This window comes from Eleutherodactylus coqui, chromosome 7 (assembly GCF_035609145.1).
Source record: "Eleutherodactylus coqui strain aEleCoq1 chromosome 7, aEleCoq1.hap1, whole genome shotgun sequence".
NCBI classification, from domain to species: domain Eukaryota; kingdom Metazoa; phylum Chordata; class Amphibia; order Anura; family Eleutherodactylidae; genus Eleutherodactylus; species Eleutherodactylus coqui.
The window spans coordinates 105,953,672-105,976,725 of record NC_089843.1 but is presented as its reverse complement, the minus strand read 5'-3'; the positions used below and the strand labels follow the sequence as shown (position 1 = coordinate 105,976,725).

Below are 23,054 nucleotides of genomic sequence, written 5' to 3'. Positions count from 1 at the left end.
ATTTCCAGTTTGGTTTGAACTAATTCAGACCAAACTAAATCTTTAGCAGTGTTGCATACTAACCCCTTTCAGGTTGCAGAAAGCCCATTGGTCAGCTGATTACTATCAGTTGGGCTTCAGATACCCCCACAATTAGTCAATTAGTATCTCCAGCAGAGCTGATTATTACTAGTGGGTGTGCATTCTGGTGAAAAGAAGTCCATATCTTCAGTCCCCTTTAGGCTGGGGTCACACGGGTCGTATTGCTGGCAGAAATCTCATCGTTTTGCCACAGTGAAAAAACGCAAGATTTACGTTGGGAAAGCGCAGCTTCAAAACCCGCGGCACTTAGCTGTGGGTTTTGGAGCGACTTGGCCGCATGCTTTTCCGTTGTGGCTGCGCTCCTCTCTATGGAAGCGCTGGCCACATCGGAAAAAAATAGACATGCTGCGGCTGGGAATCTCGTCCACATGGCTGGCTAATCCCGGGATTAGCAGCCTCAGCGAAATTTTGCTGGTTTAACATGGCCGAGAATCTTACAAGAATATGAACCCCATTCTTTTGAAAGGGGTCATACAGATGCTAGGTGCATGAGAGTGCAATGCAGGGTTTCCCATTGAACACAATGGGAAACACTCCGCGATCCTCCGTCGCAGCTGACAGCCACAGCAGAGGATCACTACTTCCCCAAAGTGATGTGAGGCGGTTTTGATATGAAAAAGCCTTGCATTCATGGCGAAATCGAATATTGGCAAGCACAATATCAGACCGAGTTTCACATCTTGATATCGCAGTCACCCATGTGAAATTAGTTACATCATAATTTGCCCAACTTATATTTGGACTCAGCTTTAAAAGGAATTAACACTGTGACCAAATAAAGAGAAGAATAATAATTTGGAGGTCAAAGGCTACTGAATTACAGAAGAAAGCTGAAGTGTTTTCTAAACAATGGAATGTTAAGGAGGAACCGGCTATTGGAAAGGAGTCTGTACACAGATTAGAAACTCTTGGATTTGGACTAACATACCACATTGATTTTGTCACCTCTAGCTGTTTTACTTCCAACAAGAGTTGAATCAACTAAAAGAAGCCTTTTCAATACATCTTACTTTTATTTTAAGGACCTTGCAAATATATACTGCAGAGTTGGCTGAAACGTATTACACAGCAATATTTGAAGCATATAAGGCTCTGTTCGCACTGCTGTCTGGGTCTACTTCATCCAATTTCCTTTGCTTTTACAGTATCTCCTGTTTTACAGATATTTTGCCTGTGGTGACGAGCGCTTTAATTATAGTTACACAGGTACATTGATCAGTAGTATGGTGGAAGAAAATTCTCCTTTGTTGCCCATAGCAACTAATCACAGCATAGCTTTCATTTCTTAAGCCCCATTTACACGCAAAGATGATTGCTCAAAATTCGGTCAAAAGACAGTTTGAGTGACAGTTTTGAGCAATCATTTTGCATAGCTACTAATGGCACTAATGTACATTAGCAGCTACTTGACATCGTTTGCATGTTAATGAGCTGCCAGGAGATGTATTTACAGAACAGCAGGTGGTCTGTTCTTTAAATACATGTCCTTTATTCTGCTGCAGGCTGCTGGCTTATAACAATGTTATCAGCGCTGCCTGCAGAGAACTCTGCCTGCAGTCCCTGCAATCATGAAGGATTAATTTTAATGCTCATGTGAAATTCATTGTTCAGCAGAAAAACAAACAATGGTAGGATTTAGACACAAGGATTATCGCTCAAAAGCCATCGTTTTGGACGGATTTTGAGCAATAATCATTGTGTCTAAATGAGCCTTTATATTGCTAAGGTAGACAGCTTTTATAAGTGTGTGGTGCCGGGATACGTTTCTATAGCCCACCTTGTAGATGCTATGGTGATGATGAGTGAGTGTGAGACATAGCGTGTAGTGGAACATAAGGCATACACATGAGGGCAGAGTTGTATATATACATATGCATCTTTGTAATAGGGAATATTATGGGGGCCAGCGAAATGTAAGGGGGCAAGGTTACACAGATTCACTCACTATATCCAACTTAATCTCTCTCCGAATTTCGTAGTTACAAATATACAGTATATTAGAATATGATGCAATGGAGGAAAAATCTATGTGGCAATGGGTAGAGCAATGAAAGATAATTAACTACTTTTATTAATACTAATTTGCAAAAAGATAAAGAAGATTTACAAAGCAAAATATGGTGAAATTACTGATTCAATTGCCTGTATCACATTATAGAAAGAGCAGGGGTCCCACGCCCAAAAATGAAAAATGACCCAATCAGGAATAGCAGCACACCAAGAATATTTGACATGAGATCCCCTCTTTACTTCTTTGAAACAGTTCCAAACTGTTGAGAGAGATCTGTGCAGGTTCGCATCCCAAGACGGAAAGGAAACGGGTCCACCGGTTGGAACCCTCAATGGCCACCATATAAAAATAGCATGTTCTTAGTTCAACATATTTCTTTGTGCACCAATTTTTCTGGACAGTAGAGGGCACTTTAGATCATATTTCAATCCGTAAAAAGTAATATTTCAATAAATGAAAAAGTGAAAATAGAAAATGCTGTTATGTTGACACTGACAAATAATACGATTAAACCTGCACAATGCTGTTATATCATTGTGTGAAAAACTGTCATAAGCCTTTGGTAATACAATAAGTCCAGATTTTCTATTTTTTATCCTCATAGGAAGCTGTGGATTTTTTATTCTTGAACAGAAATAGGAAAACTACAGCTTCAACCCCCTGACTCGTTGAACATGGTCAACATGACACAGCTTTGCTTGACACTCAAGAGATTTAGCTTCTAGTCCACAAATCACTGCCAAATGTGAGGTTGCCTGAATGCTTCCCTCTCCTAATATAAGATCTGCGGTGGCTTTATAACATTGAGTTCTGGGATCAAAGTGACAAAAATGATGTGTCAGCAATATTCTCAATAACCAAAGAGGAGGCTGGAGTCTATTCAATAGAAATATGTCTATAATTTAAATGTATTCTTAGTTCTTCTCATTTATTTCCCATTGTAGTTTATAGATCACAGTCTGAGTGTAATTAAAACTTACTGTCTTGCTGACGTACGTAGAGCTGGTGTTCATGCATTGCATCCCCTCGCTGTTGCAGCATCCTCCACATCGGTACAGGGATACACAGGGCGGTTTAAAGAAGGTGCTTGTTGAAGCTCCAAATTCTTTCCCCACATCTACACATACTTCTCGTGGTATGCATTGAGTTTTTCTCCATTCACTTTCAATACCTAAGAGAGGGAATATTTGTGGATTACTTATAGCAGTAATAATGTGTGTCCGGTGGAAAAAAGTGCACATTTTTTGCCTAAGAACTCCTTGCGCCAAACTTTTGTAACTTTTTTTCCTTTCTGGGTCAGCTTTGCCACTTCCATGAAGAGTGGATGGGACTTGTTGAGAAGTAGTGTGAGCGCCCCAAACCAAGTTTTATGTATATTATACCAAGTTTTATGTATAATTTATGCCAGAAATGTACACCAGGTGAGACCTGGCCTACATTTCAATGTAGGCGCACAGAAGAGTCGAGATGCATCTAATACATGAAAAGGCATGGGCCTTTTTAGATTAATTAGTTTTAAGACTTGTGGAGCTCTGGAATAAAATGCTGATCTGTGTTGGGTGGAAACAGATGCCATATCATCAGAACTGACAGAGAAAAGGGGTATTAGAAAAACATGGCTGCTTTCTTCTAAAAAATAACGTACCACCTTTCCACAGGTTGCCGCTCAGCCCCATTAAGCTCAATGGAGTTGAGCTACACTATGAGGCCTTAGTCAGACGGGCGATTTTTCGCGCGATTTGCGGATCGCATGACGGATGCGCGGATAGCTGCGATCTGCGATTTTTTGTTCTATAATTTATCGGACGAGCGCATAAAAAGCGCTCATGTGTCCGATACCATTGCAAAGCAATGGTTTTATAAAATCGCCGGACGCATGCGCAAATCACGCAAAAAGTCGCCCGTCTGACTAAGGCCTGAGACACAACCTTTTTTTTTAAAAAAAGTCCTGTACAACCTTTTAATATAGGAAGAGAATTTGCTGAGAGAGAAAAGCATGTGTAGCACATGGGTCAAAATTAAAGACACGTTCCATATGCTCAGCAGTCACCAACATGATATATGCTTCTGGTTTCACTGCAATTATATTCTACAGAAATTGGTATGAAAATCACATCAGCCTGTGGTGTATGATTAGTAGAGAGTCTTGGTAAGTATGTCCATGTCTTCTACTGTCATTTTCACATGGATGAGGGGGCTTGTTTCAGGAAAGGTTAGAAATGAAAAGATAAAGGGGATCAATAATGCACAAAATGATCAAAGCATCTTTTATAGAACATAAGAAGACAAAGAAACAGTTTTAAGTTGATGAAATATAGTTTGTGTGTTTCCTCTGCCTGTCCTCCCTCTATATTAGTGACATCAGATGAATAGCTCAAATCTCACATATACCAGTGACGCTTGTAGTACAATAACATTTTCCAATACTCAGACTATTGTATATCACATAAACCTATAAAAGAGACAACCAGCGCTGGGATGTGGCAGAAAATAGAACTTACTGATAAGTCATAAAAAAACTTTGAACCTTCCTCTTTTCAGTGATGTGTGGATTGTGTACGGGTCTTTTGTAGTTTGTTAGTAATTAAATCTGCAAATCTGTTCCTTCTTTTTAAATAACCCTGCATATGGTATTTATGACAAGAAGACATAGCTACTGTCAATTAAGGGAAATGTATCATGATGAAAAACCCCTTTAAGTTACCACAACTGTAAGGTTTCTTTCACACATTTCTTTTTTACTTGGTGGCCCTCCATCCAGGTTTTCGTCTGTATGACCAGATATAGTATTTCGATGGAGACCTGAACGGAACCATAACTTTAAAGTTTCAAACATAGATCAAAGAAGTCTCTGTTTGACATGATTTCCATCATTTTTGGGAACAGATGGAAACCATGCCAAATTGAAACCAAAGTGATCTCTGTATGACTCATTAAAGTCTATTGTTCAATTCAGTGATCCATCTGAATGCCATTTTTGGTAATTCAGACAGAACCTGAGATGAAAAGCCATAGCATAAATGAAAAGAAAGTCCCGTTCTGAGTAACTAAGGTTAACGTATGCTGCATATTAATTATGAGCACTTCTTCATAATAAATGTACTCTGGACACGTTCACATGGTGCTTCTCAAACAATCAAGCCAAGAGGCACCTGTACCTGACATACATCATAGCGTCAGTCTTAGGTATACAGAACAAGAGTTGCTGCTGACATGTTTTGGTTAGAGTTTCTTACAAATACCAGGCCAATCACCGAATACACCAATTTGTTTTAGATTAAACACTTATGATTCTGAAAGAAGAATGCATGCATGAAGCAAGTATTGAGACAAGTATGTCGATATGCTTCAAGAGGTTCCTTCACACTGTATTATGCACAAGGTGTACCTATGTTATAGCATTGGTATATCATTATATCTGAAAAAATCATGGCAAGCTCAGCTCTCTATATTGAACAATATTAGTCTCACAAACAGTATGCTGTATTGAAGACCACCACTAGGGCTGCAGAATAGTAAAATACAGGTATTTGAGGATCTAAAAAAATTAAGTGTCGTGGTATTTTATTTGTGAATGAGGATCGGGAGGGGGTGAATCGGTGTGTATCCCAGCCAGCCAATACAATTTAATTTTTCTATATATTTTTTTTCGCCTCCTCCTTACAGAGAATGCTCATTATACTCTTAGTCTGAAGGTGTTTCTGGTCCAATTGGCGGCTCCTGGTTGTGACTTGTGTCTCTGTTAAATCTGCTGGTGATTCCCTTATTTTTCTGGGGTGTTTGCACATCTTGTTACCTGCACTCTTGTAGTTTATTGCATTGCGAGTCATCTAACCTTAACCACTATTCCTTCTCACTACCTAGGAAAAGTTAAGGGTCTTCTCAGGTTCCTGATGTGAGGTCGCCCATATCAAGGCAACCACTCTGCTTTTGGTAGGGCCCTTCTCTTATCACAGGGTTAGATTTCTCGCTTCTAGTTTGTGTTTGCCTTTGATGTTTTCATGTTATCCGCCTTTAAACGTGTGTGTATATATTCGTCCTTTTAGGATGGAATCAATATGTCTAGGTTGGATGTAAAACTCAGCCATAGAATGCTACTTTAAATAGTCCTGTATATTATTTTCTGTTTGCAGTATAGATGCATGCTATGTCTTCTAATATGGAGACACGTTGATTTACTCTATGTGCATTCAAGATCGAAGAATTTCAGTGGGTAAGCCCTCATTTTACTCCTACACATCTTGTCACAAGTTTAATAAAGGCTGATTAAGACACCGATTCTCGCTCAAAAATCGCTCAAAGCCGTCTTTTGAGTGAGAATCGTTGTGACTAACTGCACTGACATCATGCAGTTTTCGTTAACCAGATACTGATCGTTCTGTTTCAGCATGCCTTATCAGATGTTCACAGCGGGATACATCTGATACTATTGTTTCAGTTGTATCCTGCTCCATAAACACAGCCGGGTTATGAAGAACACAGTGGTCCAGCTGTGTTCTGCATACCCCGCTCGGAGCGCACAGCTGTGTACCAGCTGACCTCTCCAAGCAGAGAACAGCTGGATGCAGAAGTCAAGCAGCCCCGCTTGTCTTCTGCATACCCTGCTTGGAGCGCTCAGCTGTATACCAGCTGAGCTCTCCGAGCAGAGAACAGCTGGATGCAGAAGACAAGCGGCCCGCTTGTCTTCTGCATACCCCGCTCGGAGCGCAAAGTAATCGCTCAACGTTTGAGCGATCACCTTGCCCTGCAAATACACAGCGATTATCGCTCAAAAGACATCTTTTGAGCAATAATCGTTGTGTCTAAACCAGGCTTTAGACATATAAGTTCTTTCACTTGTCTACTGCATTGTTCTCCAACCTGCGGCCCTCTAGGTCCTGCAAAACTACAGCCCTCCTGATGGCCACAAACAACTAAGGCTTGATGAGACTTGTTGTGTTGTAATAACTGTAGACTCACAGGTGGAGATCATTGCTCTATTGTAACAAGTTTGCATCTGTCATGCTTATACTTAATGTTGGATAAAGTGGATCTGGACACCATAAATACCATTGTGTTTTCAGTAAAGATCACAAGAAATTAGTACATATGTCACTAGGACCCCATCAAGGATCTTGTGTTCTTAACCGCCCCATCATGACATTGAACATTTCTACTGTTATAGTATATTGCAGAAATTTAGCACTTTACTTTACATATATCAGTTGAGGCCATATACTAGCAAAATCATAGTAATCCAAACTTTAAAGCAGCATTGCCGTCTGGGTACTTTATCATTGACAGTAAAGACCTTCTACCTTCATTCAAAATCTCCTTTTTCCTATTATTGCTCCAACATGCATTGTGCTATTTAATTAGTAAGAAACACAGGATGATGTTACAACCTCCTCAGGAGTCAGTGGAATGCACATACATTCATGAGCCTTCCACTCTCGGGTGTGTGCATGGCTGGGTGGAGGCAAGCAGAGCCAAGTTCATGGTGATTCCAAAGCCTTTCCTGCAGTGAGAAGCACTTTCCATGGAGACCAGACAACATACTGAAGAGAATTTAAATCCTAAAACACAGGCAAGAAGGAAAAATATCTCAGCATGCAATGTTTTCTATTTTGGACGTCTTATTTAATGCTTCCAGACGGTAATGCAGCTTTAAAGATTTGACTTATGAACTAATACATATACTTTAATGTTTTTGATTGGCTGTGCAATACATTTTACTATGATCAATAAAATCATTTTCACTTTAGGGTATTTAAGTCTTAGAATTACTGATTGGACATATCGTAGTACTTTTATCTCTAGCAGATACTGGTATGATGGGTAGAGTCCAGAATGCACTTACTTTTCCAGATTTCAGTATTGTAATTGGAATGTGCAGCTGCAAATTTAAGCTTTTCCTCTCTTCTAGTGTCAAAGTTGGACTGTCCTCCTTGTCTTAATTGACACTTAAACATTTTCCAGGATTCCGGGTAGAGCAATGTCATTAGTTCATCCACACTGGATACAGCTCGTAGTTGTTCTTCCAACTCCTTGCCTGGGTGCTCCTTTAAAGAAATGCAAAAACAAGTTATTCTGTATCTGGAAGGAGTTGAGCCATCATTAATGATGTCTGTGTACTGGAGTAATGCTTCGATGTGTTTAGTGGATCAGCAAAGATCAACAAAGTAACATTGGCTCCTGCTCTGGCAAATTCAGCTTGGAAATGTAATAACAATGGCAACTGCAGGAAATTGTGTGGCCAGAACATCCCTTGGCAATGTCAGCTGATCATGGTGTATTCCAGAAACTGAATCTGAGGCAATCAGCTGGTCGCCAAAGCTGATCATACTAAGGAACGTCTTAAAAACTCTGCAAAAAGTTTATGTAACAGAGTCTAATACGTAATATGCATTTTACAGATGCAAGAAAAAGTGAGTTCTTTGGAATTACCTGAATTTCTGCATTGATTACTATTAAAATGTAGTTTGTTTGTTATCTAAGTCACAGTTATACACAAACACAATCTAGTTAAAGGGGTTGTCCCGCGAAAGCAAGTGGGTCTATACACTTCTGTATGGCCATATTAATGCACTTTGTAATGTACATTGTGCATTAATTATGAGCCATACAGAAGTTATCAGAAGTTATTCACTTACCTGCTCCGTTGCTAGCGTCCTCGTTTCCATGGAGCCGTCTAATTTTCAGCGTCTAACCGCCAAATTAGACGCGCTTGCGCAGTCCGGGTCTTCTTCTTTTCTCAATGGGGCTCCGTGTAGCTCCGCCCCGTCACGTGCCGATTCCAGCCAATCAGGAGGCTGGAATCGGCAATGGACCGCACAGAAGCCCTGCGGTCCACCGAGGGAGAAGATCCCGGCGGCCATCTTCAGCAGGTAAGTAAGAAGTCACCGGAGCGCGGGGATTCAGGTAAGCGCTGTGCGGTGTTCTTTTTTAACCCCTGCATCGGGGTTGTCTCGTGCCGAACGGGAAGGGGGGGGGGGGTGTTGAAAAAAAAAAAACCCGTTTCGGCGCGGGACAACCCCTTTAATCTAATAACACACAGTTACATCGTTCTTGTTTTTCATTTTATACATTTATTGAGAAAACATCCACATCACAGGGAAAAAGAGAAAGGTCTCCTGTCCACGGGACGCACGGATTTCCGCAGTGGATTCACTGCGAGTCATCTGTAAATAGCTTTTTGTTGCTTGCGGAAGATCGCAGATTGCGGTTTTTTTTTGCACAGCAGATCATCCGCGCGGAAAAAATCGCAACAAACCTCCCAGCCTTTTCCTCACCTTCCAATTTGAATTTAACCTTCAAATCTGCAGTGCATCTGCAATTGTATTTGCGGATGCACTGCGGATCGAATGCTTCCATAGAGATGAATGGAGCACATTCATCCGCAGTAAAATGAAGCATGCTGAGATTTCTTGTCTGCGCGTGCCATCTGCAAATCAAATAAAATCAAACAGGTGTTATATTAAGTGTGGACGCCCTTATTCTTCTTTATGGTCTGCTTGAACTGCGGATCGCCCACATGGATGATCGGCACGGCTTTTGAAATTCAGTTTTGCCTATGGACATGAGGCCTAAGGGTACATTTACCAGTGATATTTTATAAATCTAACCCAAAGTTTGGAGGAAAAAAGAACACTGTGAACCAACTCCAAAACCCAATTCCAACTGTGAAGAATGGTGGGGGCAGCATCATAGTTCGGGCTACTTTGTTGCTTCAGGGCCTGGATGTCTTGCAATCATTAAAGGAACAATGAATTCTAAGGTATATCAAAACATTTTACAGGGGAATGTAAGGGCCACAGTCCATGACCTCAAGCTGATAGGATGTTAGGTCATGCAACAAGATAATGACCCAAGGCACACAAGATCAGGACTCTGATTTGGCTATTCCAAAACACTAATTTTTTTTAACCAAATCAGAGTCCTGATTTTAACCCTATCGAGATGCTGATTGAGATGTGCCGAGGGTTGTGCATGCAAGAAATCCCAGGTATATTGATGAAACTACATACATTTATAGGGAGAAATGGTCTAAAATGGGATTTCAATGGGAAACCTCACCTCGCACCTGCATGCACATCGCACAGCATGCATGCGAGAGCTATGCGATGAATTAAAGGTCCTATTGAAATCAATGGACGATGCATTCCAAGGAACGTGACAAGATAGGACATGCCACAATTTATTTCCCGGACCGGGGAAACATCGCTCATGTGTATGACTCCATTCAAAAGAATGGAGTTCATATTCATGTGAGATTTGTGCATCTCGCAGTGTAGAAATCTTGCACGATTTTCTTGGCCGTGTAAAAGCTGTGTTTGTCTATAATTGTGACGTAGATAACAATCAGATCATATTTTAGTAGAGTCCGATGCTGAAATCCAGGCAATTCCAAAAGTTCATTAACCTTTTCTTGTAATTATATATACTGTAATATATTATAAATAGAGATGAGCGAGCGTACTCGGAAAAGCACTGCTCGCTCGAGTAATTTGCTTTATCCGAGTATCGCTGTGCTCGTCCCTGAAGATTCGGGTGCCGCTTCGGCTGACAGGTGAGTCGCAGCGGGGAGCAGGGGAGAGCGGGCGGGAGAGAGGGAGAGAAAGATCTCCCCTCCGTTCCTCCCCGCTCTCCCCTGCAGCTCCCCGCTCCGTGCCGGCACCCGAATCTTCAGGGACGAGCAAAGCGATACTCGGATAAAGCAAATTACTCGAGCGAGTAGTGCTTTTCCGAGTACGCTCACTCATCTCTAATTATAAACCTTATTTTTGAAAAAAAACAGTGCACACAGCGAAAAACCTAGCCTCACATAACTCATGCCACATGTCTCTATTTCCAGTTTTTTGTGAAAGCAAGGATTTCACATAAACATTATAGCAAAATATTGGTATTTATACATTCATAAAATGTGCAGCCTTCATTGTCTACACTGCACAACAAAGTAGAAATGCAGATTCTGTCTGCATGACACAGGAAACAAGGCCATTTTATTTCAAGACGGTCTCAATAAATTAAGCAAAAATGTCTCAGAACCAAAGCATTTAAAACCATTTTAAATTCCCACAACTATAATAAATAGAAAATAAATATGTGATAGTAAGTTATAATAATGAGCAGAATTAATGTGATTGGGCGTTGAAGTAAAATCTGTATCTCTATCAGTTCTCATGATAAGCCAGCAGACCACACATCACACTGGCTAGCTAAAGTACTGCTGTGCCCTGCCTTCCTCTGCACCTTCTGTATCTACCCCAATGATATATATATATATATCGTAAAAATAATCTGTCTCCTATTTTAACTTCTGTGAGAGCAGAAGAGAAGAGAGGTGGAGATGCTGAGCTCAGTGATATATAGTTTTCTGTGCTTTTATTCTGTATTTTCATGCACAATGCTGTTTTAATCCTGCCAGGACTCCTAGGTAAACCACGTGAGTGTTGCTTCCTCCACCTACACAGAATGATACAAAGCTATACAGGAGAAGTCGGTAATCACGTGTGTGTGTGGGGAGTGAAGCAAGACTCATGGACCTTCTCTATGAATTCGGACAGTATTTAAACAGCTTTTTATATAAAAATACAGGATCTAATAAATGAAAAAGAGATATCTCCAATCTGATCCTATCAGCCTATAATACTGCAGGATGATTGTCTAACTAGGAAGCCCCAACATTCCTCAATAACTTGGTAATTTTTGTACAGTTCCCTATAAAAATTGACCTGGACGAAGATTATGTCTATCACACCTCTCAGTGAAGTGGACTGTAGCTGTTACCACAAGACAAACAGGCATTTGACTCAGTATGCCACAAACATGTATGCAGTTGGGGCATGGGGCATGTTTACTAATACTGTCTAAAACTTAGTGAAAACTTGCACTACACAGTTTTTAAATGCGCCAGATTTATCACAGTAGCTCTGCTGAATAATAAATCTGGCGAATTTTATTAGTTGGCTTAGTTTACACCAAAAATTGTGCCAAATTTTTTTTTCATGGAATTTTACACAATTTGTGGTGTAATTTAGGCCATACCCCTTTTTTGGACAAGTCAGAAAAACTGTCCAAAAGTGCCTAAAAACATGTAAGGCAAAATTTGCTCCAGAAAACTGCCCTATTTTGAATAGTATACATGCCCCTATGTGTTTATTGTTCATAAACACTGGCGAACAAGTTAATTCAAAGAGTGTCGAAGGACATCCTGGAATAAGTATGGTGAAGAAGTGTACTGCCAAAATCCTGTATTCACAAAGAATCAGTTAGTGGATGACAAATTAGCGTAAGGTTACTTTCAACAAGATGGAGTAACGTGTCATACATCTAGTGCAAGCATGAGAGATATCGAAAGCTTTTTTGATGACCAATTCTTTTAGAAAAATCTGTGGCTGCCAAAGATCACCAGACCTGATGCCACTTGATTTCTATTTGTTGGGTCTACTGAAGGGCCATACACACTACAATAAGCAGCCAACAATTCACACCCTCCAAGATGTGATATGGTTGCAAGTTGCTGCCATTACCGATGTCACACTAGCCAATGTCTTCACCAATATGCAGACTAGCATACACAAGTATTTGGAGGCTGGAGGGGCTGTTTACAGCATATGCGCTAGGCAGACCTTGATTTGCAACATACAAGTTAAGTATCAATTTTCATAGGCAACCAAACAAAAATTAAAAAGTTAATGAGAAATCTTTGGGTTTCCTAGCGAGAGAACCCCCCTGTACGATGCCCTCTGGAGACATGGCCGATCCACTTTAAACATCTTGACTTAAATATTGCCTTGAGCTACACCAGTAAAACTGCCCCAACCAAATCACAGTAGGACATAGTTAGTGAAACAACTAATCCGTATAATACTTAATGCAAGGATAACTGGGATATCCCTCCATAAACTCTAGCTCCTTCTTGACATTTGTGCTACCAGCATGTGTCTTCATGTGGTTGCCTCATCTCCGAACTGTAGAGTCACTTGAAGAGTTTATTCCAGAGGGGATTGAAATGTCTCTATGAAATCTCTGTTTAGTCACGACTTTGCACACAGAGGGCTGGAAAAATGAGGGATTGGCTGCATAAGTTTACCACACATGTTGGAATTAATTCTCTCTACAGTTCTTTATATAGTTGGTTCATTTTCGGACTATGCCAAAATATGTTTAAAGGAAGGATTTGCCAAGAAGGTTATACAATCTCTGCTTTTCTAAAACACTATAAAATTAACATGGTTGTTTGTAGATTCCAGATGTAATGTCTTAACAAACAGAGCTGTATGCTTAACGCTGGGACTTTGATTTTGAGGAATGAATCTGGTTGGAGAAGGAGAAAAACAATGACATCCTGATGTTGATACTTTTTGTTTCACTAGCTGCAGTCTCACTTTTCCTCCCCATGACCTCTCAACAAGTTCTATAAGGTTCAAATGCTTCGTTTCTTGGCAAGGTTTCTCGAGGAGCTGGACTGATGATGAAACTATGTAACAGCGCCTGTCATGTTCACTAATGCCACCGCTATACAAATAGCAAGCTGTGAAATGTTCAATCACTGCTACTTGAAATACAATATTCCAATGTCAAGACTAATATTTCTCTCAGTGCCTCACATGCTTAAATGCTAACATTATATCATCAGGAATTATAAACACGTCTCCACGTAGTTATTTACATCTGCTTGACTTGTTGACTACAAGCTGTTCCCTGTACATGAAATCTAAACATTTTCCTGCGTAATTAAAAAGCATTTTAATCATGACAAGCAATCCAAACATGCTGACTGACTTGGAGATTTCACTTATCCATGCCCTATAGAATGAATATAACCTTCAGGCATATTTGACCCTTGTAGTGCAAAGGTTAAGTGGGATATGAGCCAACCAAAATACTGCTAATCATAGAGGATCAAACTTGATGCTACTGATATGCTTCTTTATTCTTTAGTCAGGGATTTAAGGATTATGCTATTGCTGTTCTTAACGAATGAGACTAGGTCTTAAAATTGAAAACTTCTAAGACATCTGCATATTAACTTCTTTAAGCGCCAAGAGGATGAGGCTTAGACTTGACAATCATACAATGGGATAAAGATGTTTAGATTGTTGATGTAACTAAGAAAGGCGGTTCAGGCTTTTGGTCTATTCTCCACCACTCGTTCCACCTTGTGAATGGCTTGCTGAACCAGAAGAGCATGCTGGGTACAGTGTATTGTAGTATTGAGCAAACCAACCCTGTTTTGGGTAGAATTTTGCTAAAAGTTTGTGTTACGTGTGCTGCTGGGATCTGTGGTACTATGTACTCCTAGCAGCAGTCAGGCGGTTGAGGGTTAATTGAGCTGGCTGGGTGTGGTACTTCCTGCTAGCCAATCTCCTGGATCTGTGCTCACATATTAACCCAGCTCCTGGTCAGTCTGGCTGGGTTCCCTAGGGTGAGCACTCATGTTAGTTCTGTGTCCTGTAACTTGTTATCAGTCATGTTCAGCTTGTTCCCACTCTGATCTGTGTTTGCAGGTAAGTCTATTGTGTGGCTCTGCTTCCCCAAGATTGTCTGGACACCTGTAGTCCTAGTCTGCAGTACATGCAGCCCCCTTTTCCTTCCCCCCCCCCCCCCGTACAGGTGCAGCCTCCAGAAGTCTTATGTCTTACTCTGGGTGTCAGTTGGTATAACTGGGCACTCCCTTATGTCAGCTTGTGTAGCTGACTGTCTATTCCCCCTGGTATGAGGACACATAGACTTGCGGTGAGTTCCTTCTGTGTGCATGAGTTCTGAGTGGAGTCTGTCTGGTTCTGTTCCCTGTACTCTGTCCTGTTCCTGAGGCAGCTGGCTGTGTCCAGTGCTCTGTTCTGTCCTGTTGCAAGCTTTCCTGAGTGATTTCTGTCTTGCTGGTTCATGTCCGTTTGTACGTTTAAATTCTGTCAGCTCGGTGTCAGTTTGCTGTGTGACCTGCTATCTGTGTCCTGTCCTGTTGCAGCTTTCTGTGTGAACTCTGTCCGGTTCTGTTGGACTCCTGGTTAGTGTAGGGACTAGCGGTATAACCAGGAGCCATGAAGTGGCCCGCTAGCTTTCAACATCTTGTACAACATGTCAACTAATACCTTGTATTTATATTCAGCTTATCTGTTACTAGTAGTTGCATTTTGGCTGCTGTATGCTCTGTGTTCTGGCTCTGTGCATCCTGTGGTTCTGGCTCTGTCCTGTAGCATGTGTATGTCTCCTGTTCTGTGGCGTGGTTCCTAGGATCAGCTAGGGCTGAGTTCCGAAGACCGCTGGGCTGCCCTTATTGGGGCAATGTTCCCCGCTTAGGTAGGGCCATGCCATCCTCCGAATAGTACAGGGTCAGTTGCCTGAAACCTGTTGTGAATCCTGTGTGACACTGGTGCTACCTGTGTGCGTCCATCCCATCCATTCCCTATCCCATTTTGGGTGCGATCGTGTGGGCTCCCATGCTTAGGTTGCCCACACGATCGTAACAGTTTGCTTCGCCATGAACCCAAACCGAGATTTTCAAAAAGTTCTTCCTGAAACAGGGTTATACTGGTTTGGTTTTCTCAATGCTATTCCTGAACACTGGTGTATAGCACTCTGTAAAAGCGATAAGAGCCCCGAATAACACTCTCAGAGTGTTATATTGGGCTTTTTGGTCCCTTAGGCAATGTCATAGAACATTTTTAGGGGTTGTGATGAACTTCCGCTTTGGTTCGAACTGATTCAGACCGAACCAAAGCTTAAAAAAAAAATCCCATCCACATGGCTTCTGGTGTAAATGTTTCCACAGCATTTATGCCCTGCGTGACCATACTCTTACTGTATAACTTTAGTGACACTGTACATAAACAGGTAATATAAATCCTGCTGATTTTCCGCAGCAGGATTAACTTACAGGAAATCCTCAGCATTTTACACCACAAGCAATGTGGATGAGATTTCAAGAAATCTCACCCACAAGCAAGGAGAGAACCCACAGCATGAACTGCACTCGATTTATGCTGTGGATTGTTTGTGGATTCCTTGTGGATTTTCCACTGTGGATATTCCACAGCAGATCTACCTCAAGTGGCCATACCATAATGCAGTGTTCACAGTGTTTGATAGCACAATGCCTACTATTTGCTGAGTATGGTACAACTTTGAGGACAGTATGTTATTTGCAAGCAGCACAGTTTTTTCCCCAATACTTCAGACGTATCTATGCATGAAGGTTACGGTACTGTATTTATGCAGTAAGCTTGCTTCTATTACTGCATCTATGCAGTAAGCTGAGTTCTGTTCTCATATCTATATAGTAAGCTTGATCCTGTTACTATATCTGTATAGTAAGCTTGGTTCTGATATTATATCTATGTAATAAGCCTACTTCTGGTACCGTTTCTATGTAGTAAGCTTAGTTTTGCTACTGAATCTATGTGGTAAGCTTTGTATCTATTCTGTATCTATTCAATAAACTTGGTTCTGGTATCTTTATAATAAGCGTCAGATCATTTTAAAGCTTCAGACTTCTGGGAGTCCATATTCTTCATACAGCCCTGGTCCCATGCAAGATTTAATCCACCTCTGCCAAAGCCTCCCTCACATCTTAAACATGAGGCAAAGTATATGGACCATGGTGCTTGTCGGAAAGGGAATGGGCACCCCGGACTCACAGATTTATGTATAATTTACACCCATAGTGTACAATTTAAAATTTTAAAAAAACAAAAAACGGTTCATTCCACCCAGTTTTCATATTTTTGGATGGGAAACTGTATCTATTCAGTAAGCTTGGTTCTGGTATCTATGTAATAAACGTCAGATCATTTTAAAGCTTCAGACTTCTGGGCGTCCATATTCTTCATACAGCCCTGGTCCCATGCAAGACTTAATCTGCCAATACATGTGGACGGTGGTGCTTGTCAGTAAGGTGAACGGGCACCTTGGGCTGACAGATTTATGTATAATTTATATCCATATTGTGCAATGGAAAATGTAAAAAAAAAAGGAAAGGTCCATTCCACCCAGTTTTCATTTTTGGATGGGAAAAAAGTCCCGCAGGTCAGTCCTTAAGTTTTGTCAAAAAAATGGAAACCAAATGGAATAGAAGCAAACAAACAAAATAAGTCACATTCAAATTAATGGGGATTTTACTGGATCTGATTTTTTCCCCATTTTTTTTATTCTTAGGATGGAACGGAAAAATAGACCAAAAAAGGTTGATGTGAACGCAGCCTAGGCGGTGTTGTGTACAGTATTCATTTATGGACACTAGTTACATCAATGCATAAACCCTCTTGGACTGTAATTCTCTTCCTATGTGTCTGGTTCGTGAGAAAAGTAGATTTTAATTGTATTAAGTGTTCAGCTATTTGCTTTTCAGTGCAGAGTAAATGAAGTTAGAGAAATGTTCGCTCCCAGTCTTCAAGCATTATGCATTCATTTTCTAATGAGCACTTAGTATTCATTACTTGAGGTAGATCTGACCACTGACACTTTAAGTGGGATTTAATGTGGATAAGATTAGTTTACGCTTTGTAATGTGGCAGAGAATACAAACCATGTGTGTTTCAGAACTGCTGACTTTTGCGGCTTGCATATATAAATAATGAAAGTAACAGTTATTGTTATGCAAAATCAGGGAGGCGTTTTCTAAAAATAAAACTTTGTACAGCAACTTGGAAAACAAAGCAAAAAAATGGCCTAAAATCGTAATTCCTAACAGAGGCACTACAGGGGAGAACTGGCTAGCGAAACACAAATTTCAGGACAAACTCAGTAATACACAGAATATACATGTTAGTATAAAGAAGAGAGATACATTTTCTTTCCTGACATGTTTATTTTAACCTTTTCCAATCCAATTTGTATCCTGGTTTTCCTAGGGGGCTTACTCTTTTTCTATCATTATACAACGGCGCTATCTGCTGGCTAAAGCCAGTACTGCATGAGGTGACACGTTGGATAGGCTCCGACAGCAGAGTGGCTGGCAATATACAGGAAGAGAATCCCGACGGACGTCTTCCAACATCGGAGCTGTATAGTCTTAAATCAAAATGTCTTCAGACATCAGACAGTAGATAGGAAAGGGCTAATACAACAAATAAATTGAGGTTACTAATCGTACATCTCAAGAAGAATGACAAAAAATGTGACAGCACCGCACAATGTACAGTAATACGGAAAATCACATTTTTTGGGAAATCCAGTGACAGTTTACATTAGTTATAATACTACGTGTAAATAGTGTTTAAAACGGTAGATCAATCTGAACGAGAACAGTAGTTTTTCTAAAAACTTTACATTTCCATTCTAAAATGATTGCTGTGATGCCTTCTGCGTTTAGATGTAACGATTATCGTTCAAAACATCATTCAAACAAGTGAAAGTTAACGATAATCATTTGGTTTAAATGCGAGGCAGTGGCCGAACAATGAGTGAGAATCATTCACTTTTTGTTCGTCAGTCAGTTCCAGCCAGCATAAAAATCATCGTTGGCCCGTTCACTTATCCTTTGAGTTTAAACGCTCCCAGCTCACGTGTAACATAGGGATGTGAAACACTGAATGAGAAGTGAATGATTCCCAACGATGATCTGCCTGTCTAAACAGGCTGAATGCGTTAGCGATGACGTCCCTCGCTCGTTCACTAGTTCAAACAAGAATCCTCTAAAAGGGGCATTAGTGTGGACCACGGCTATCAGATCCTTTCTCACTGTGGAAGATGCTTACTCTACTGCTCCTTGTCTTCACCTACTGAGAAATGCATTTTGTATGACCTACCAAGAGCAGTGGGCAAAGAGAACTGACAAGTTGCTTGAGCCCATTTCTGACTTATTTATGGATTTCTTTATTTATATTAGTTATCTTTTTATTATAACTAAATAATCATTTTTTTCTTATTTTGGACATTTTGGGAGGCTTTGGAACCAATTACTAGTTTTCCATTAGGTAATGGTCTCCAGTTACAATCGTTTTAACTTAGGGTAGCCATACATGTTAGATATAGATTAGCCGAACCTACCTAATTTGGCACAACTGGCAGATCATCTAATGTGTATGGTGGCCTCCCAATTATCCTCTGAGGACAATTGTGAAGGGATGTGAGGATCGGGTAGTTGGATTTCAAGTGGCAATCCTTTTGTTCTCAGGGAACATTTAATGCTTGCCAGTCATAAAGGGTCTATTCACTTTTACATAACAATATCTCAAAAAATGTTTTCTGTATATTTAATTAAAAAGTGGTTTTCCCCCTGAGTTCCAAAATTAAATAGCCATTCCACAGCTATAAATGGTTTTGAGTAACCCCAAGGTCGATAACTACTGCAAAACACTGCTTATTCAGAATTCTCCAACTAATTTCAACATGCTAAATCCACATACTGTACCTCTCTCACACCAGTACTTGCCTACCAAAGCATTTAATGGTTAATAATCAACACCGAGAAGTATTTGAGAAACGTAACAACTTTAGCTAAGAAGAACAGTGTCTAACATGGGGTTTTAACAAGGTCACAAAGAGTTATGTGAATGTTAGAATTTGCATTTGGTCACATCTACCTCACTTTAATGACTTGCAATGAGCCTGGTAAGTCATGCATCCGTTGCGTTCATTTGCTGTTCTTACAAGAAAACTGCTAAGGAGTTCAGCAAGGAACCACATCCTCCCACAGGAAATTCTTACAGAACTTTCTTCATAGAGTTTTCATCCAAGTTCATATTGGTTTAGTCACACAAGATATAACCACATTTGTTTCACTGATCAGAAAATAAATGATTTTATATCTAGGATCCAGGGTATTTCTGCATGCTTGTACCATTTTTTACATGAATGGTAATATAATGATAACTTTCTAGATAGTTTGTGAGTATTCTGAATGACACACATCTGCTGATCTGACATGGTTGACGCTATTTTTGAAATGTTTGACTATATTTATGTCTGATTTATGAAATATTAAGGGTACAGAGGGTATAAAAAGTTTACTCATCCCTGTTAAAATGAAGGGATGCAAAAAAATCCAAGACAGATAAATCATTTAAGAGCTCTTCTACTAGGATTTTCCTGACATTTTCATAGTTGCATTTTTCAGCAAAAGCCATGGTCCTTAAGGAGCTTACTGCACATCCAAGGGATCTGATTGTTGGAAGGTATCAGTCAGGAGAAGGATACTAAAAAATGTCCAAGGCATTATATATACCATGGAACACAGTGACGACGGTCATCAAGAAATGGATTACATTTTGCACAACAGTGACATTACCAAGAACTGGACATCCCTCAAAAACTGATAAAAAGACCAGATGAAAACCGTTCCGTGAGGCTGTCAAGAGGCCTACAGCAAGGCTAAACTTTTTGGTCATAATTCTAAAAGGAATGTTTGGTGCAAAGCCAAACTCTGTGCATCACTAAATGAGCACCATACCCACAGTTAGGCATGGTGGAGACAGAATTATGCTTTGGGGCTGTTTTTGGCTGCTGGAGCTGGGTCTCTAATCAATGTGGAGGGAATTATGAACAGTTCCAAATATCAGTGGATTTTGACATAAAACCTTCAGGCTTCTGCTAAAAAGCTGAAGTGGAAGAGGAATTGCACCTTTCAGCGTGACAACGTCCCAAAGCACACCTCCAAATCATTAAAAGAATGGCTTTGCCAGACTTGGCTTATATACATGTAAAAGCCAGAAAAAGCTTAAAGGAGAAGAAAGGCTCATCCCAACGATTTGGAGTTTTTCTGTAATACATCTGATATGGCTATGATCCACCTTTTCTTTGGCAAAGCGCATTATTGATCTGGTCACATACACACAGATTCACTACACCAATTTGTTAGCTGAACATATATTAGGGATTTCGGAGGGACATTTTATTAATCACTTGCTGTCTTCAATGACAATATCATAAGTTAAAATCACAGTGGAGACTAAATGATAAATCAATCTTTGATGTGAACTGTGAACTGCTCTGGGTTTCTTTTCATGAGATGTAGATCTGCCACTGAGCATGAATGACCTCTCAATTGAAGCATTTGACAACTACCAAAGTCACAAAAAGGTGCCATCCGTTGTCAGAAAATGGTCAAAATTGTATTTTTCAGACATTCAAAATCTCTTTCATGCATTGTGTTGGCAGTGTAAATTAGAAGAGCCGCCCAGATGAGAATTTCAAAAATTGCCTATTATCACTCTTAATTGTAATAAGTCGCTGTTCAAAATATGTTTATAATTAAGTATATTAGGAAAAAAATCTAATTTCTTATGCTGTTGGTTGATTGTAACAGTAGATGCACCAACTTACTTTTAACTAGCAACATTACAATCTCTACTAAAGGCTCATTTACACGGAGCGATGATCGCTCAAACGACAGTTTGAGTGACAGCTTTGAGCGATCATTTTGCATAAACTATTAAGTAGCTACTCAGCTACTTAATAGCTTATTAGCGTGCAAACGAAGCCTTTAGCTGAATGCAGTTAATAGCTGGAGGGCTCTTATCTGCATTCAGCTCCTTCGTTTTTCGAAGGGAAACAATGCTATCAGGACTGTCCGCGGAGAATCCTGATAAGGATTTTCAGGTTGACCTGAGTTTAACAATCAGCTAGCAGTGCACGAAAAGTGCACGGTGGCCGCGCGTTTAGACGTAACGATTATCGCTCAAAAGATCGCTTTTTAGCGGTTTTTGAGCGATCATTGCTCCATGTAAAGGGACCTTTACTCTTCAGTATAGTTGTCCTAGTAAATTACTAGTAAGTCACGGGCTAATAATTAACAAAAGTATTCCAGGTCACCATACCACTCCACTTTTTGCTTCCCCATGTCACACCATAGTACAGCTTAGTGCTGTGTGCCCGTTAGCGGTAATATTATGGTTGCATGTAATATAACTTTTTGAAAACTTCCTATTTGTATCCCACATAGGAAGCAGACACAAACAGGTTACACCTCTCATCATTGTTTGAAAATTTCCTTACCCTGATTAAACACCTTAAACTAATGCCAAGATTTGCACAGAAGTTCCAAAGTAACAAATATCCTTCTCTCCAGCCAAGTGAGCACTTTCACTAATCACGCATGAAGCACATTATTGTTGGGTTTTATTAGAACTGTTATAAGCAAACCTAAATATCCTTATTCCGTGTGGTTTCATACATAACATTTTTAGGAAAAATACAGCACTTTGTATGGTGTTTTTATTGCCTTTTTCCTACATTTAGAATCAAAGAAAAAAGCACAGCCTCTGAGATTTGAAAAGATGAAGTTATGCTGCAGGTGCATAAACTCAAAGGCAGTGTTATCTCATGTGTAATGTGTAAGAAAACAACTCATACTGATTAGTATGTATCACTATATTATTCACAATTATTTTATAGGTGTGAATGTGGCAAAAGCCATCTGTACAGAAACATCTCTAGCTTGTGAAGGCAGCAGCTCTCTCTTCCCCTAACACAGTGGTGAGTCACAGCACTGTCTCTTGCATTATTCAAACAAACATATCTTCACCCCTCCGTGTCAGAAGCTGAGGAAACTCTTGACTTACAATCTTAAGGTACCTTCATGCGGGTCAACTATTGGGCATATAAGTGCCTGACAGCCATCCCAACAATTGTCACTCCTCTGCTTTCACGTGTGAGTGACACTTGTTCAGTGGATGAAGGAGGAGCATGCTAGAGACTTATTATGGCGACTCAACTCCATCACAATGAACAGGCCGTTGTTCAAAGATTGAGTTGAAATGAAGCAACTACTGAGCAATTTCTCGCTCAGTGCCTGTCAGTGGTTGTTCACATGATAAGGCTATTGCTGAAAATAAGCAGCATGCTGTATTTGTTGCAGAAATGCCACAGATTGTCCTCATGGAATTCATGCAATGAGTGAATTTCGTAGTGAAATCAGCACCAAAATCCACATGAAAATCCATATGCAGATTTTGGTGTGGATTTAATCCCGGCTGTATAATCATACCGTGTGCTCTGCAGGATTTCTACCAAATTACTGGTTTTAGAAACTGTGAAAATC

At 40.2% G+C, this 23,054-nt stretch overlaps 1 protein-coding gene across 1 annotated transcript in view; it reads right to left on the bottom strand.

Annotated features, from left to right (window-relative positions):
* Positions 1-23,054, bottom strand: part of VEGFC (vascular endothelial growth factor C) — a 136,805-nt gene that overhangs the window by 40,093 nt on the left and 73,658 nt on the right. Inside the window, exons 2-3 of the mRNA XM_066573508.1 lie at positions 7,932-8,133; positions 3,073-3,263 (exon numbers count right to left, since the gene is read on the bottom strand). Of these exons, the coding sequence (XP_066429605.1) occupies positions 3,073-3,263; positions 7,932-8,133 (393 nt within the window). The remainder of the gene's footprint in view (positions 1-3,072; positions 3,264-7,931; positions 8,134-23,054) is intronic.